This window comes from Rattus norvegicus, chromosome 7 (genome assembly GCF_021556685.1).
Source record: "Rattus norvegicus strain SHRSP/BbbUtx chromosome 7, alternate assembly SHRSP_T2T, whole genome shotgun sequence".
NCBI lineage: Eukaryota > Metazoa > Chordata > Mammalia > Rodentia > Muridae > Rattus > Rattus norvegicus.
Window position 1 is genome coordinate 126,802,187 of NC_141540.1, and position 17,516 is coordinate 126,819,702.

At 50.0% G+C, this 17,516-nt stretch overlaps 1 protein-coding gene across 8 annotated transcripts in view; it reads right to left on the reverse strand.

The window, feature by feature from the left end:
• Cerk (ceramide kinase) overlaps positions 1–17,516 on the reverse strand; it is a 42,912-nt gene that overhangs the window by 4,402 nt on the left and 20,994 nt on the right. For 2 of the 8 annotated variants that reach the window (NM_001134861.1, XM_087556612.1), the window contains 8 exon segments: positions 386–591; positions 1,342–1,418; positions 2,082–2,187; positions 5,144–5,296; positions 7,122–7,196; positions 10,775–10,920; positions 12,285–12,348; positions 14,218–14,343. In NM_001134861.1, the coding sequence (NP_001128333.1) occupies positions 386–591; positions 1,342–1,418; positions 2,082–2,187; positions 5,144–5,296; positions 7,122–7,196; positions 10,775–10,920; positions 12,285–12,348; positions 14,218–14,343 (953 nt within the window). 8 annotated transcript variants of the gene reach the window in all.

The following is a 17,516-nucleotide window of genomic DNA, read 5'->3' on the forward strand; positions in this document are numbered from 1 at the left end:
AAGAATTAATTATTTTTAAGTGTGTGTGTGTTGGGGGCTGAGGTTTGCCTGCATGTGTATCTGTACACCATATGCGTGCCTGGTGCCCATGGTGCCCTGGATCCCCAGGAACTGGAGTTGTAGACAATTGAGAGCCATTATGTGGGTGCTGGGAATTAAATGTTGTTCCTCTGTAAAGACAACCAATGCTCTTACCTGCTGAGCCATCTCTCTGGCACCCGGATTCATATGAAACTTTACATGCAGGATTTTCCAAGGAGTTTAAGGAGTATGAAATAGACACATCCAGAGATTTCTCCTCCTTGGAGTTAACAACAGAACCTACAAACTGGTGTGGCGGGGATTGCCCAAGTGTAAATGACCTCGGGGCAAGAGTGCGCCTCACCTGATCCTCCTGGTTGGTGTGCCGGATGAGGAATCTCAGGAAGTTGAACCTGGAGCATTTCCGGATAAGGATGAGGTCAGAAGACCCATCTCCCAGATGGGCAAATGGGGACAGGCCCCCAGGGCTCCGGGGACAAGCACAGGACATGTTGGTGGAGTTGATAGCCAGGAACTTCCCACATACCACTTGCCACTCTTCCACTTCCTCTGCGGAGGACAGAAGGTGGGTGTTAGGGTCAATGTAGCACAGTGGCTGCCGCGTAGCATGCAAAGGGTGCTGGCTGCTCTCACTCCTGCTGCGTGCTCTTGGCTTTCTTTCCTTCTGGCCTGAACCACCCACCCACCTCGGGACCCCAGCAGGTCTTACGGGGAGCAGGTTATTACTCTTTTGGACAGCAGTTTGACAAGGACGAGTAGCCCCTATGCAGGGGTCAAACTGACCTACCATTTCTCTTCATATGGCTTATAGGCTAAAGAATGGTTGCCACAGATTTTGGGCAGTCTAAAAACGTTTAAGAGAACAATAGCTTGTAAAAGAACACTACACAAAATTCCAATCTCAGGAGTCCGTAGACAGTGCTACAGGCACGTGACACGCCCACTTATCCACACGCTATAGCTGTCATTCTTGCAGGGAAGGGGGTGTGACAAAGACCTTGTGGTGAGTGTGGCAGAAGGCATGCGTTCAGTTAAGCCCAAGAAGGGCATTTGCCAATCCGTATTTCATAGCAGCTGGAACAGCAGCCGTGGCTCTGGCCAGCCTTGTGACAGTGATGGAAGGCCTTTCTACAAATATCAAGGCTCCCTAGTGTCTGCTAAGCTGAAATGACTCGATGCTGCCTGGAGCTAGACAGAAACATTGACACAGTACAACTAGGAAAAGAGGGAGGTAGGGTGGACAGCCAGGAGAGGTCACGAGCTGCGGGGCTTGTGCAAGAGCACGCTCACGGTGATTACCAGCGTTCTCCAGGCCATACAGGGCTTTCTTCTGTTCCTCTTCCAGCTGTCGCTTGCTCTGCCTGCACACGGAGCACCTGGAAGACAGAGGTGCTCTCTTGGCCTCTACTGCGTGCGCTGAGTGCCTTTAAACAACCAAGCCCCTGGTCTCCACACACAGAAAAGCATTTACACTCCTTTCAGGGAGTAAGAGGCTCATGTTTCAAAGGCTCCACCAGAAATCGTTCTCTAGGGTACTACTTTCCGACTCTCAAGATTAGACCTAAATTCATGCCTATTAGCCAGCAGCTTCCTTCTCCAGGGCTTGCAAACACCTCGAGGATAGGCGTGGCTGCCTACTTCTGGATGCATCGGTGGTGGGTGAGAGTGCCTTTATCTCAAGGAACAGACGTGATGAGCCTATGCTCCGGCCAGTAACTCAGAGCTGAGCCACTGATTTGGCACAGATTTCTCATCTGGGTGTGGGTAAGACTAGTGTTGGACCCCCTGCCCCTTGGGTCTGCACCGTGGGGAGAACATAGCTGCTGGGCACATCGCCAGGATGGAGTCGTCAGGCCAGCTCTCCTGGAAGCATCTATGAACTGGGAAGCTCTACGCAAACCTATGAAGCTCGGGGACTCCCTTTCCACGTTTGGAAAGTCCTTCTGCATCCACTGTCCCAACGGGAACAGGCTCCTAACCAGCCCTGCACACGCCAAGTAATTTACAATGAAAACCCAAGCAGACATGCACCTGCTTACCCAGCCCGGCAGGGTTTCTGGTCTCGTGGAGATCCCACTGTGTGCTGTGCTGGGAGGAAGGATACTGTCCCTTCATAGTACTGATGGGAGAGAAAGGCCTTCAACCCTGGGAAAAGAGCAGATGAGAAAGAGCACCCATTTGTTATTATCTGGTTATTAGTGCCCTTAGATGCACACCACCACCACCACCACCACCATTACCCAGAGAGCAGTGCTCTGGAGAGGTGGCTCAGCACTTATGAGTGCTGGCTGTCCTTCCACTGGACCCTGGTTCAATTCCCAACACCCACATAGTGACTTGCAACCATAGGTAACTTCAGTTCCAGGGGATCTGATGCCCTCTTCTGCCCTTTCCAGACACTGGGCATGTATGTAGTCCTCAGACACACAAAATAATAAAAAATAATTTTTTTTTAAGAAAAGAAAACTGGGAGCTAACCAGTCTGCAGGGGACAGGAAGGCCCTTGCAAGTGACATTGCTACTATACCAGAAAGAGGAACAGATTCTGTCCTCCTCCCAATGGTCCGAGTACCACACTACCAAAAAAAAACCCACAGTGAGAGCTGTGGTCAGGGCTTTGGCCACATATCCAGGCTGCTACATATTTGGCAGCAATGACCTCGTGTGAACTTGACAGCGGGCGTGTCCTCTGTCCTGAAGGCTCAGGGTTTCCACCACCCCTCTTCGACATGGTCAGCAATGCTCCTGCCTCCTGTGTGCTTAACCCACACCAGGGTCATTATCATCCACAACATTAGTGTCCCCTGGGTGAACTAAGGACAAAGGTCAAGGTGGCACTGCCTCCCAAAGTTCCTACTGAGTCACGATATCCGTGTTGCCAGCTGCATGGTGCAGGCCAGCATAGCAAAGCCAGCAGACTCGGCTGCTGGGCCTCTGATAATACATGGGGAAAGCTGTGTGTAGGAGAGCAGGGGGTAGGCAGGAGGCACGGGACAGTCCAGGTGTGCCCTGCAAGTCTTAGGGTGACCACCTGCTCTGGGACTAGGTGGGCTTGCCCTGGTCCTGCGTGACCTCTTTGTGTAGTTTATGTACACTGTGGAGAAATGCTGGCCTTGAGGAGTCCACCCCATCTCACCCCTAGTACACTGCCATGCCATTCCATCCAGGGGCCAGGCCCTGCTTTATCATACCCTCATCTACAAAGCCACAGGCACCTGACCCCCGGGGAGAGTCCCGGCTCCTCCCACCCTAGTCTGAGTGCCCCTCCAGGTGCTAATCCTCTATGCTGGGTGCTAGGTGTAGAAAGGATGCCAGGGGGAGCTTTGTGGAGAATGGCTGTGGATCATGGGGCTTCGGCCACCTCTGCTGCATGTTGGCATTATAGTCTCTTTCCAGCTCCTAGGTTCCCACCTCTGGCTGCAGTTGGCCGGCCCTAGAGTGTCTGAGAGTCCAGGACAGAAGGCTTCGTCTCACACCTCGTTCTCCTTCATAAAACCCTCAGCTGCCCATCAAAGTGGACACTTCCCATTCCACTGCAGCCAGTGTGTGCTAACACCCTCGAGTGGTTACGTAAGGATTGTCATGCAGTGGGGACAAAGACCAGGAGAGCTGCTCTGCCTGAGAGGAAGGATGGGGCTTCCCAGATGTGTTCTGAGGGGACGGGGAAGGTCAGGAAGGAAGTCACTGGCCAGAGGCATGCACAGTGGGGGTTTCTCAGGCCTGCCCAGGTGGCATCCTGGCAGATGGGGCAGGCATGGTACCTCAATATGGAAATGGTCACGGTTTGTCCAGCACCCAGAGCCCTTTTTTTCTCAGAATGGCTGGGTATGTGTTGTACCTCTGCCACACCACAGAGTCGAAGCTGCCTAACACACTCTGGGTGGCCTTCCCCCATCTCACGAGAAAAAGGGTAGGTTCTGATGCTTGGAGTCATGAAACTTTACACAGTTTTGCCAATGGTGAACTACAGAGAACAGGGCTCAGACACAGGGATACAGTAAACACAGGAAAGGGTTCATCTGGACCATAAGAACGCAGTACACCACATTTCAAATACTTTTCTAAGCTCCTCTCCTTGGCATTTCAAACCTGATGGGGGAGGGAGGGGCACCCACACGAGACCTGAAGCCAGCAGGTGGTAACTCTGTGTAGCCCAAAGCTGACCTGCCTTTTGTTCCTCCTAGCTTGGTGACTAGGTAAGGGGACATGGCTATCATTGAAGGCTCCTTCTGCATCCATAGAGCACTGGTGGACACACTGTTTGCAGGTCCCACTGTTTGCAGGTCCGAGGTAGGTCAGCAGCACTTTGGGAAGGTCCCAAGGTCTGGGTTCTAACAAACCTCCCAGGGACACTGATGTCCACTCCCTCTGAGAGCCACTGACCCACAGGAAGGGTGACACCAGGTCTAGGCAAGTCATTTAAGCACATTGCTTACTGTCTCAACTGTGAAATAGGGACTGTGCACAATAGGAGGGCAGGGAGGAAGGAGAACACTTGTCTAGTCCTCCCCCACCTTGCTGAAGTCCCATTCAAGCAGATGCAGACCTCAGAACGCACCTGTTCAGTAACGCATGCTCAGTTACGCAAGCTCAGTAACGCAAGCTCAGTAACGCAAGCTCAGTAACGCATGCTCAGTTATGCAAGCTCGGTAACGCATGCTCGGTTACGCATGCTCGCAGACGTAGCCAAATGGATGATGGCCGCTAAGCGTAGAAGCTCAGATAGTGTGTTTGTGGAAGGGGAAGAAATGAACCTGAGCCCGAAGAGCAGATGCCCAGGGCTGAGCTTCTTCATAGGGAAGGGTGCTTCTACTTCAGGTGCTGTAGGCTCAGGGTGATCACAAAAAGAATCTTTTTCTATGAATTCTGGCACCTTGGGTTAATACCACCTACATGACGTATGATAAAACAAACCGTCCAATCCATAGAACCTCCCTCAGTGTGGTTCTGACACATGTTATGACTCTCAGGGGAACAGGATCTGGGTCACACTAGCCAGATTCAAGGTCCCAACCCCATTCTGGAAAGCAAGACCCGATTGTCCTGTCAGCATCTGGGGATGTCTTTGTGTATTAACTTGATGTCTGGGAACTCAGCGTACCTGAGAAATCATACCGGACGAGGCCCATCCACCGTTTCTTTTCACTGTCCTTGATTAAGTCCCCGTAGAAACCGTAGCCCAGCAGAGAGACCGAGTACCGCAGTAGCGTGCTATTGTGGTGCACGGAGGACACATCTATAGCCAGTGAGTCCCCTGTGGGAGAGGAGAGCTATAAGGGATCCGGTCCCCTCCTGTGCCCTGCCCCAGACAGCACTCTGAAGACACCAGAAACAGACTGCGCTCAACGTGGCCATCTGAGCGACAAAAGTAGGCTATGATAGCTAGTTGGCTACGACATCTGTTACGCCATTGCACGTACCAGGTTAGGTGGGTGTCCCCTTGCTCCTTCATTTCTTTTTTCTTTGTTTTGTTTTTTTTTTTTAAACATTTATTTATTATGTATACATCATACTGCTTTCTGCCTGCATATACGCCTGCAGGCCAGAAGAGGGCACCAGACCTGATTATAGATGGTTGTGAGCCACCATGTGGTTGCTGGGAATTGAACTCAGGACCTCTGGAAGAGCAGACAGTGCTCTTAACCTCTGAGCCATCTCTCCAGCCCCGCTCCTTCATTTCTTAATCCCTCCCAAAGCTGTTCACTCTGTCAGAGAACAATATTCCTGAAGGAGGATCATTCTCGGGCCCAGGGTATGTATGTGGTGGAACCTCAAAAAAAAAAAAAAAAAAAAAAAAAAAAAGCTCTCCAGTGACAAAATGTGGCTCATATTTCTAAGCAAGGCTTGAGAATCATTCTGAACGAACAGAACAGTATGTGCCCCGGGGTTGGGGTTGGGGCATCCATGTTACTGAATGGAAGAAAAGTAGGCTCGAGGCTGAAAACAGGTACGCAGCACTTAAAACACAAACTCTGCCAGGTGTGGAGGCACTCGCACCTGCACCCAGGAGACTCAGGCTAAGAGGATTGTCTCAAAAAAATAAAAATAAAAATTACACTTGGGAAACAGGTGTAGACAGACCCCTGTGAGTTCGAGACCAGCTTGGTCTACCTTAGTAAGTTCTAGGCCAGCTGGGGCTACATGAGAACCTGTCTCAAAAAACAAAACAAAACAAAACAAAAACAAAATATTTCCATGGCTGCAAGTAAGACAGGACACTGTAAAGAGAGATGGGGTGGGCAGGGACATCAGCCATTTCTCTTAAGCCTCAGGCTGCATCTCCCGTGGCTTTTCTCACTAGGTCTGGAAGAGGGGCGGGGCGTGTATGTCACTCAAAGGGTAACTCACCCTGGAGCCTTGCAGGTGTTCCACAATGGGGATTAACTCTGGTAGCCAGCTAAGGGAGGAGGGCGGGGAGAAAACAGGGCTACACAGGAGCTGGCAGGGGCCTGGGGCTCCTTGGGGGCATTCACGTGTATAAGACAGGACTCGGCCTGCAGATCCACAGCTGAGGAGTCTCCAAGACACGGGGCAACAACGGGATATCTGGGGAGGATCCAGTATGGATGGAGTAGCAGAAGCCTGAGGTCTCGAGCCAGACCAATGGCTCAATTGCAATGAACGTTTGCAAGTGAAGCTGTGTGGGTGAAAAGGTGAACTGTGTGACACACGCAGCCTCCACAGCGAGATTTTTTTTTCCATTTTTGTTTTTCGCTTGTTTGTTTTGTTGTTGTTCTTGTTACTGTTGTTTGGGGGGGGGGGGAGTGTTTTGTTTTGTTTTCCTTTGCAGGAGACTTTGCAAAGGACAGATGAGTAGGACTGGGGTGTATGACGTGAAATTCATAAAGAACCAATAAGTTAAAAAGAAAAAGACAAGACTAGGGGCTGGAGAGCTAGCTCAGTAGTTAAGGGCACTTGTTGCTGTTGAGAAAGAAGGACTTGCGTTCAATTCCCAGGCTCACCACCTCCTCGGGCACCCTGCATACAGGTGGTAGACAGACGTACACACAGGCAAAACACCCTTACACATAGAGCTAGAAACAGTGAAAGCTCGGGGGGAAGAAAAGGAGCAGACTCACCAATAATGATGTGTAAAGCTGACGTCTCTGCGTCGTTTGTGCCCACCGTTGAGTAGCACACACAATCTGTGGACCCTGCAAAGAGGACAAGAAAACCCTTAGCGCTGATGTGACTGTCCCGAACTGTCTGTCAGGTGAGTGGCACCTTATCCTGTCCTTCTGTGACCCTGAAACGGCTGGAGAATAAGAGGAGTTTACCCACCAGATGAATGTTAAAGGTACTTAAAAATGCCCCATGACTGGCCAGGTGGCAGCAGTGGCGCACGCCTTTAATACCAGCACTTGGGAGGCAGAGGCAGGTGGATCTCTGTGGGTCTGAGGCTAGCCTGGTCTACAGAGCGAGCTCCCGGATAGCCAAGGCTACACAAAGAAACCCTATCATGAAAAAGGCCATATGGTACTGTTACAGAGCTCCAGAAAGTGGCCTGCAGCAGACCTGGACACGGAGACCACCCTGAACCCTCTTGGGGGCTTCTAAGAGATGTTGGTAATGCCAGTAGCCACTTTGCTCCCTTCTAAGGCTCTAGAAGGTATGTGGGCCCTGCCCACCTTTATATAGCTGGCATTACTGCCTCACAGCCCAGCCTAGACCTTAAGAAGAAAGTGAACCTGCACAGAGCATCATGGGAAAGCAGACAAAACAAAGTTAACTGTGAAGGTGTCTTTGGTATTTTTGTTAAGTATCTAGTCATTCATTTATTTATTTATAGTGCCCTGTAGCTGTTTCAGACACACCAGAAGAGGGCATCTTCTTCTTGCCAGGACTTGAACTCAGGACCTCTGGAAGAGCAGCCAGTGCTCTTAACTGCCGAGCTAGCTCTCCTCTCTAGCCCCTGGTGTCTTCGTTTTTTTTTTTTAATTGCCAACTTGTCACAATCTAGACTCACCTGGGAAGAAGAAACCTCAATTGAAGAACTGTCTGGATCAGATTGACCTATGGCTATGTCTGTGAGAGGTTACCTTGATAGATGTGGGAGGACCCAGCCCACTGTGGGTGGCACTATGCCTAGGCAAAAACCAACTAAGCATGGGCCAGTGGGCAAGCTAGTTAGCAGCCTTCCTCTATGGTTTCTACTTTGGTTCCTGCTGGAGTTCCTGCCACGACTTTCCTTAATGATGGATTATGACCTGGAAGTGTAAGCTGAAATAAACCCTTTCCTCCCTAAGTTGCTTTTCGTCAGAATGCTTTGCCGTAGTAACAGAAGAAGTGGAAGCAGAAACTGGGAATGACCTTAAGTGTGACCTTAGCATGACTGAGCATGACCTTAGCATTCGAGGGTCAAGTTCGAAAGAGTGACCTGTGCCCGTGGTGACACTTGGCACTTTCTACACACAGGACATTGGGGGTGCTCGGCCAGCAGCCAACTGGCCAGCAGGCCAGCAGCCAACTGGAGTACACAGTCCTGGTGACACAGAAGTTGGTCACAGCACCTACGGAGCAGAGGTCAGTTCCCCAAGTCTCTATGAATAATAGGAACTGCTTGGTTAAGTTTAGAGAAGCCGGTGCGCTGAAGCATCACAAGTTATTCATGTGGCGACTTCCATAGAGTTGGGAGGCTCGGCGGTGGCCCCATTGGTCACTCTAATGGCCAAGGGATGACTCGAAAGGAACCTGCTAAGAGTAAAGCTCTACACCTTTAACTGGGAAATCACCTTGTCTTCCCTGGGGTCTCTCAGCCAGCCTGCTTTCACCAAGAAGGACCGGGTCCCTGGTGAGCATGCTCACTAAGCCTGCAGATGAAGCTCCTCCCTCAGACACAGCAAATGTCCCACCAAACCTTTCCCCCCAGACACCCTCACAGACACACCCAGGAGTGCTCTTTCCCAATCTGATTAGCTTTTCAACCCAGTGGTGGTAAAAATCAAGATCATCGCATGGGATTTTCTAAGAACTAGGAGCTTTCTCTCCTACTCCTCCTTCATTTTGCTTGGTTTGGTTTTTACAGACAGGGGTTCTCTGTGTAGCCCTGGCTGTCCTGGAACTCACTCTGTAGACCAGGATGGCCTTGAACTCAGAGATCTGCCTGCCTCTGGCTCCTGCATGCCGGGATTAAAGGATTGTGCTACCACCACTTGTTGGCTCCTGGTTATCTAGCAGCAGCTGCTGCTGCTGCTGCTTCTCCTCCTCCTCCTCCTCCTCCTCCTCCTCCTCCTCCTCCTCCTCCTCCTTCTTTTCTTTTTTCTTTTTTTCGGTGCTGGGGACCAAACCCAGGGCCTTGCGCTTGCTAGGCAAGCACTCTACCACTGAGCTAAATCCCCAACCCCGGTTATCTAGCTTCTAAATACAGCCCAGACCCATCAGCGTAGGGATGGTACCACCCACAGTGGGCTGGGTCCTCTCACATCAATTGAGGTAACCACTCAAAGACATGGCTGAAGGTTGGTCTACTTAAGACAAGTTCTTCATCTGCAATGCCTTCTTCCCAAGTGAGTCTAGGTTGTGTCAAGTTGACAATAAAAATGAAGGCACCTTTACAGTTGCCTTAGGAACTTTCTATAAAGGCATTAGACACATTGAGCCAGGCAGACGGACACCCTCAGAACACAGCCTGGCCACCACACCTTCCTCCAAAAGTGGGTGAAGTCCTGCCCTGGGTTTGCCGTAGCTTCCTCATCTGTGTCCCCTCCTATAGTCCCAGGAATCCTGGGCAGGTTCCTTCAGCTCACATCAGCCCAGATCCCAGCTCTCTCAGGTCAGTTAGAAGTCACTTCTTCTGGATAATCATCCCCAGGGGCCAGATACCTCCTGATCCAGGACAGCAGCCCCCACTGGCCCCCAGATGTCTGTTCTCAAAGAGCAGAGACTGTCTCGTCTACTGCTCAGCTCTGGGATAGGCATCTTCCCCAGACACACAGTCATGTTCTTTCTGCTACCCATGCATCATCTCATAGAAAGGAGTGTAGTTGTGGAAATTACAAAGATCGCTTTTTACAAAAGATTTATCTTATGTATGTGAGTACACTGTAGCTGACTTCAGACACACCAGAAGAGGGCATTGGATCGATCCTATAACAGATGGTTGTGAGCCACCATGTTGCTGGGAATTGAACTTAGGACCTCTGGGAGAACAGTCAGTGCTCTTAACTGCTGAGCCATCTCTCCAGCCCCGCCCCATCACTTTTTAAAATTATTTATTTTTTATTTCATATGCATTGATGTTTTGCCTGCATGTACGTATGTCTTATGAGGGTGCCAGATCCTGGAATTACAGATAGTTGAGAGTTGCCATGGGGGTGCTGGGCTGGGAATTGAACCGAGGTTCCCTGGAAGAGCAGGCAGTGCTTTAACTATGAGGCACCTCTCTAGTCCCCTGAGAAATCACTCTTAACAAAACAAAACAGAACAAAACAGAACAGAACAACAATAACAACAAGAAGGTTTGATGTAGCCTAGGTTGAACTCAGTATGTAGTTGAGGATGATCTAGTACTTTCTTCCCCTCCCCCGATGGCAGAGTCACAATTTACATAAAGTATGAACCAGGACAGATTACTCCCCCCACTTGAAACCCAAATCCCAGTTGGAAGCATTACTAATGAGGGTTGGGGTGGTGGGGGTGTATGTGACCATACGACTGGGCATGCCCTGTGGCTGTGCGTGCCGACCTCCTCCTAAACTTCAGCAGTGGAGAGAAAGCCTTAGGTGTACCCTACCTGCCGGGATGATGCCGATCCTTAGGGTACTGGGCACCAGCACGGCTCGGGGGTGATTGGGGTCAACACCAGCGCTCTGCTGCGTCTTCCCAATTACCCCGTGCAGCACCTCGCTGAACATGCCGTCCCCACCAACACACACGATGCTGCAGGAAGAGCATAGGTTTGGTGAGTCTGTTCGTCCTCTACTTGCAGTAGCTGGGGGGGTTGGCTGGGTACTGGGGAGGGGTCGGCAGGGGACTGCTGGAAGCAGCTTGCAAGGTCGGCCTGCCAGACATCTGGAAACAGCTTCTGGACCCCACCCCTGTGTGATGAGGTCCCACCAGTCTGTCTAATTTACTTTTCCAAATAGGATTCTTCACAAACCCTGGCTTTTCCTGCCCGGGATGTGGAATTTTGGTGGTTTCTAAGCAAAGGGTATGCAGTGCCAGGACCTGGGTCAGCCATCATCAAAAACCTATGGTTTGAGGACTGGACAGATGGCTCAGTGGTCAAGAGCACACACTGCTCCTTCAGAGCTCTATTCCTAGTACCCACATGGCAGCTTACAACTGCCTAGGTCTTCAATTCCAGGGCACCTGATGTCTTCTTCTGCCCGCTAGGCTTGCATATGGTACATACACTTACATACATGCAAACAAACCAGCACATACATAATATAAAAAAACAAACAAACCAACTATAGCTTGGGCTGGGGTAACTTAGTGGCAAAGCGCCCGCCTAGCACACAGACACCCTGGGTTTCATCCCCAACACTGCATAAATACATATTAAAGGTAAAAGACGTCGCATATTAGCATTCAAGCTTGCCAGGCAGGAATAGCCCAGTCTGGTAGCTGCTGAGAGGCCCTCATGGGGCATCGGATCCCATTACAGATAGTTGTGAGCCACCATGTGGTTGCTGGGAATTGAACTCAGGACCTCTGGAAGAGCAGCCAGTTGTCTTAACTGCTGAGCCATCTGTCCTCTCTAGCCCCTGATGTCTTCATTTTTATTGTCAACTTGTCACAACCTAGACTCACATGGGGAGAAGGAACCTCAATTAAAGAACTGTCTGGATCAGACTGAGCTATGGCCATCTGGGTTTGCGAGAGGGTTACCTTGATTGATGTGGGAGGAACCAGCTAGTTGGGTGGCCTTGCTGTACCCAGATAAGAGGGGAAGTCTGTTTCTGTTGTTAATCCCTCAGCTCCAGGCACAGTCTTAGGAACACGGGAAACAGGAGTAGAGGGGACCGGGTGAGAGCCAGGCCAAATAAGTGGGTAAGGAAAGCAAAGGGGAGATATTGGGTGGTTGGGACAGGGTTTACAATGCGCTGTCCCATGCTGGGGATGGTTGGAGAGAGGCATGGAGACGTGTGTGCACGGATGTGGAGGACAAACGTGTCCTCCGACAAGGAGGGAATACCGAGGATAATGCCCACAGTCCAGGGCAATCCAAGAGCTCCCGCAGGGTACGTCTCCGACAGCGTTCACTGTCTGTGACCGAGAGGAAAGCAAGAGTAACTCACCCGTCATAGCTGTCTGTGTTGATCTCGTACAAAGTCTCCTTGGCTTGATTGGCATGCTCAGTAACTGTGGGGGAAATGTTGCAATGGGACCGTTTATCTCCACATCTTGGAGCCCATGTGTAACTAACTGCCAACCAATGCTATTTTATAAGAGGACCCAGGGAGCTTCCAGAAAGATTTCCCGCAAGTCCCACCCTGGACTTCCCTCACTGCCTTTTTACAAATGAGTAAGGTGGCCTCTGTGAGAAACAGCCAGATCTCAGCATCCGTTCTACCAGGACCTGACATTCTTGGTGTTGGCTTTCCTTTTAGGCTCCGCCCAGCAGTTACCTGGCAACAGCCCGGTAGGCCTGGCTCATTATAAAAGGGGCTGTTTGCCCCCTCCTCACTCTCTTACTCTCTCTGCCTTCCCTCTCTGACCCCTTTCTCTCTTTCTCCCCTTCCCCCTCCCTCCCTATCTATCTCTCCACTTGTTCCTGGCCAGCCTCTTCTCTCTCTCTCTCTCTCTCTCTCTCTCTCTCTCTCTCTCTCTCTCACACACACACACACACACACACACACACACATTGGAATGTAAGGAGATAAGGCTAACACGTGGTCTTTGCCCCCCCCATGTGAAAAGGCAAAACTACTAGTGAAGTTTACTGCTCACACGAGTGTCTCTGTGCCTGCGGTTCCCCACATCCATCTCTCTCTCATGCTGGAGAATCCTTGGGAAAGGCCCCTTTAATGAAGCTGCTGTCTACTGGTCCTTTGGAGCCCCCCACGATTTCATGTTCACATCTCCTGTTGGGGACATCTACAATGTTACCAGTATGGTATTTTCCTGAAGCACGACAGGGATAATTGAGTGCCCAGTCTTGGTGTACCTGACTATGCTCAGATTTGGGAAGCAGAGGATGTTGGGATGACCTCTTCATCTTTCTATTTTTGACTTGTATTGCTATTATTATTATTATTATTATTATTATTATTATTATTATTATTCTGGGTACAGGGTCTTTCTGGGTAACCAGGCTGGCTTTTAACCCCTGTCTTCCTACTTCAGCCTCCTGAAAGCTAGGGTTACAGCCATGCCCAGCTGAACTAAGTGTCTTCTACCAGGGTTATATTAAACCCCCGAAGGCCTGCAGGAGTAGTGGACTGTGTCTGTCTCTCCCTCTGAAGCCAGCATCTCACTGATGACAGACTGCTGTGATGTAGGGTTACAGAAATGACCCATGCTGTGACATTCTGAGACATCCACTGCTTGTATCTTTTCCTGCAAGGACTTCCTGTTTAAGAGGGAACTGTTTCATTTTTTTTTGTTTTGTTTTTTAATTTTATCCCTGTGAGTACTTTATAAGCAAAGTACAATGAGTACATAGGTTTTTTTTCCCCCCATTATTTTATTTATTCACTTTACATCCTGATCTCAGCCCTCCTCCTGGGACCACCCTCACAAGCCCCTCCCCCTAGTGCATCATTTCTTTTGCCTTCTTCCAACTGAGTGTATAAAAACCCCAACCAAGGGGTTGGGGATTTAGCTCAGTGGTAGAGCGCTTGACTAGCAAGCGCAAGGCCCTGGGTTCAGTCCCCAGCTCCGGAAAAAAAAAAAAAAAAAAAAAAAAAAAAACCCAACCGAGCTCAAAATGACCAACTAGGGCAGTGGTTCTCAACCTGGGGGTCATGACCCGCATTGGTGTCACATACCAGAGATTTTACATTACGGTTTATAGCAGTAACAAAATTACAGTTGAGAAGTAGCAACCAAGACTCTTTTATGGTGGGGGGGGCAGGGTCACCTCAGTTCCTCACCACAGTATGGAACTGTATTAAAGTGTCCTGTCATTAGGAAGGCTGAGAACCACTGCGCTAGGATAAAGCCTCTTCCAGGGGTGGCATGTGGGTCCCTCTCGAGCTGGCCCCTGCATACTTGCCCCGAAACACTTACTGATGATCTCAGTGGTGATGGAAGCCAAGGTGAACAAAGGTGCCACTTTTTTTTCATAGATGTGCTTGCCCTGGCCTTTCCCTCCGAAAGGGTTGATAAATACCAGCAAATGCTTCGGTCTTGAAGCTGCAAAACAGCATCCGCAGCGGTCAGTCACACACGATGGGTGCAATAAATTCCACCTCAGCCCGCTGCTGCCGGTGCAAAGAGCTGATCAGTCTTGACAAAGAGTTCTGGGTTATCAAAGGAGAAAAGGGACCATCTGTTGAGGTGAGGGCAGGGCTTTACACACGGGTGGGGCATCAGGAAGGTCCCTGTCCTGGCTGGGTCTCGTGAGCGGTGAGCATGGGTGGCTGTAGCTCCTTCTGCCCATGGGAAGGATGAGGCTTTTGTGAACAAGAAGGAGATGGGAATACAGAAGGAGCACGAGGAGAGGATGACAGGCACACGCAGAGACAGAATGAGTCGACTGGATGCACAGTGGGAAGAAAGGCTCCCACAGCACCACAGGCCTGGCTTCAGGCCTTCCCTCAGTTCCCACCAGTGGCTGGGTTTCCTGAGGCACGCCCCCCCCCTTGCTATGAAATTCCCTTACATCTATTTTGGCTGCTGGAAGTACATAGCCTCTTAAGTCTATCAAATCACAGTAGTGTGAAAGAAGATGCCCAGGGAAACCCAAAATGAAAGTCTACACCCAAACTTGGACACGGTGTTCATCACTGAGCTGGTTAGGTTAGCCAGCAAGGGGCTGCCCCATACCAGTGGGGTTGGGTGGGAGGCTAACAGCTACGCATGAAACACTCACCCAATGGAGAGATGCATAGCTAACCTCTAGTAGCAAGACACCTATCCAGAGGGTGGGTGAGCGGCTACCCATGGGGCACCACCAAGTAGACAGGTGTCAAAAGCACCATGGATGTATACCAGGGGTGACAAGACAGCTCACCCACGTGACTCCATTTGCACTAGACTCAAGTGGTGAAAGAAGCAAGGCCATGTGGGAGGGCGCTCTTTTAACCAGAGAAAACAGTTGGGAGTGGAGCATGAAGCAGGCCTTTCAAAAAAGGTAAAAAACCGAGAGAGAGGGGCTGGGGATTTAGCTCAGTGGTAGAGCGCTTGCCTAGCAAGAGCAAGGCCCTGGGTTCGGTCCCCAGCTCCAAAAAAAAAAAAAAAAAAAAAAAAAAAAAGAAGTAGGAAGGTCAAGAGTTCAAGGCCAGCCTTGGCTACATGGAAAATCTGGGGCCAGCCTGGCGTATATTAGAACTACTCTCAAAATAAACAAGTAAAAACAAACAAATACAAAATGAAGAGACTTACAACCTGTCTGGGTCATATTTTATCACTTCTAGTTGTATCAGAAAACCCAGGTGTGGGGTTGGGGATTTAGCTCAGCGGTAGAGCACTTGCCTAGCAAGCGCAAGGCCCTGGGTTCGGTCCCCAGCTCCAAAAAAAAAGAAAAAAAAAAAAAAAAAAAAGAAAGAAAGAAAGAAAACCCAGGTGCAGGGTAAAGGAGATGGCGCGGTAAAGCATTCGCTGTGCACACAGGAGGATCTGAGTTCAGATCCTCTGTTCCTACAGAGGAGCCAGGTAGATGTTGGGTAATAGTGTGGTTCGCACCCTTAATCCCAGGACTTGGGAGGCAGAGGCAGGCAGAGTTCCAAGCTAGACTGGTCTTTGTAGGGAGTTCCAGGACAGCCAGGGCTACACAGAGAAACCCTGTCTCGAAACCTCGAAACAACAACGAAAAGAAAGAAAAAATGACAAAAAAGAAAGAAAGAAAAGAAAGAAAAGAAAAGAAAGAAGGAAAGAAATGGAAGAAAGGAAGGAAAAAGAAAGGAGTAAAAAGAAATCCAGCCTCCATTGTATGTAACCTTTCCCGAAGGACAGGAAAAAAAGCATTTCTGAGGATTCATAGGAAGCCACTGTGACTTCCAAGGTAAAACCAGACAGGAATGTCATGGAAAGGAAGTCACAGGCCTACTTCTCCCTGAACCTGGGTGAGAAACTCCTACATGAGGTTTCAGGAAGTCGGATGCAGTGATAGAGAAAGGGGCGAAGGGCACAACGGGATGGCTGCTCTAGAAAGAGCATTAACAACCAGACCCGAGTAGGAACGACACCTGTGGCCGCCCCGCCCCCCTGAAGCCCCTTCTGAGGTGATTATGATTCCCCAGAAGGGGATTACAGTATTGTGAGGAAGCTCTCCTTTGCATTCTCTGTGGAGCATCCCCCAAGTCAGGACTGAGACACCAGTGTTGCTGTCACAACCTCACTGGAGGCCCAGTCTGGTCACAAAAAAGGAGGTGACCCATGCAAGCCTTAGGAGCAATAAGCAGATCTAACAAGGAGAATCATGGACTTCCATTAAGTGTCAGCAAGCAAGCAAGGAAAACGTGGGTCAGGTGTGACGTTTCTTTCCTATAATCCTAGCACTTCAGAGGCCGAGGCAGGAGGATCATGAGTTTGAAGCCTTGAACTTGAAGTAGACAGTGAGACCTCGCACCAGAAAACACATGGCTGGCCTTTGAAAACACGTGGATTATGTCTCAAGCATCAGGGAAATCTAGATTAATAGTATGATATAAGGCCTGACCCTGACACCCAGGCTGCAGAGCCAGTGGAGGGGACTCAACGGTGGGTGTGTGCAGAGGGACCCTTGGAGCTCATCTGTGTGGTGTCCACCGTCCAGTCCTCAGCACACCCTGGAGAAATGCCACAGGCCCACGTGCACATGGAAGCCGTGGAGATGAGCCTCAGCGGGAGGGACTACTATGAGGCTAAGGATGCCGAGCGGCCGCAGGAACAACCACAGCCACACACGAGATAACGAGACGACGTTCTTCTCAAGGCCAGGTATGAAAGAGCTGATGCTGATCCCTTTCAATCTACGAAGCATAAAAAATGGGTCTAGTTCTTTAGACCTTCCCAGGATCACGGTGACATCTGGGAAGGAGTCGGGGCCTAGAGGACTCACTGAGTGACCTGCCAGGCTGTTACAGAATGTTCAGTGTGAAAACCCACTTCTCTGTTTCAGTAAGACATTAAAACACTAAAGCAGGGCTGGGGAGGTGGATCACGGTTACAAGCTCTTGCTGTTCTTGCAGAGGACTCCGGTTTAGTTCCCAGCACCCATACAGGGGCTCACAGCCTTCCGCTGCGCCCTCTTCTGGCCACTGTGCATACTGCACACAAATGATGTGCACTCATATATGGGGTCAAAACACTCATACACATAAAATAAAATAAAAAAAAAAGACTTTTGAAAATACATTTTAAAAACCTCTCTAGGGTTAGAAAGA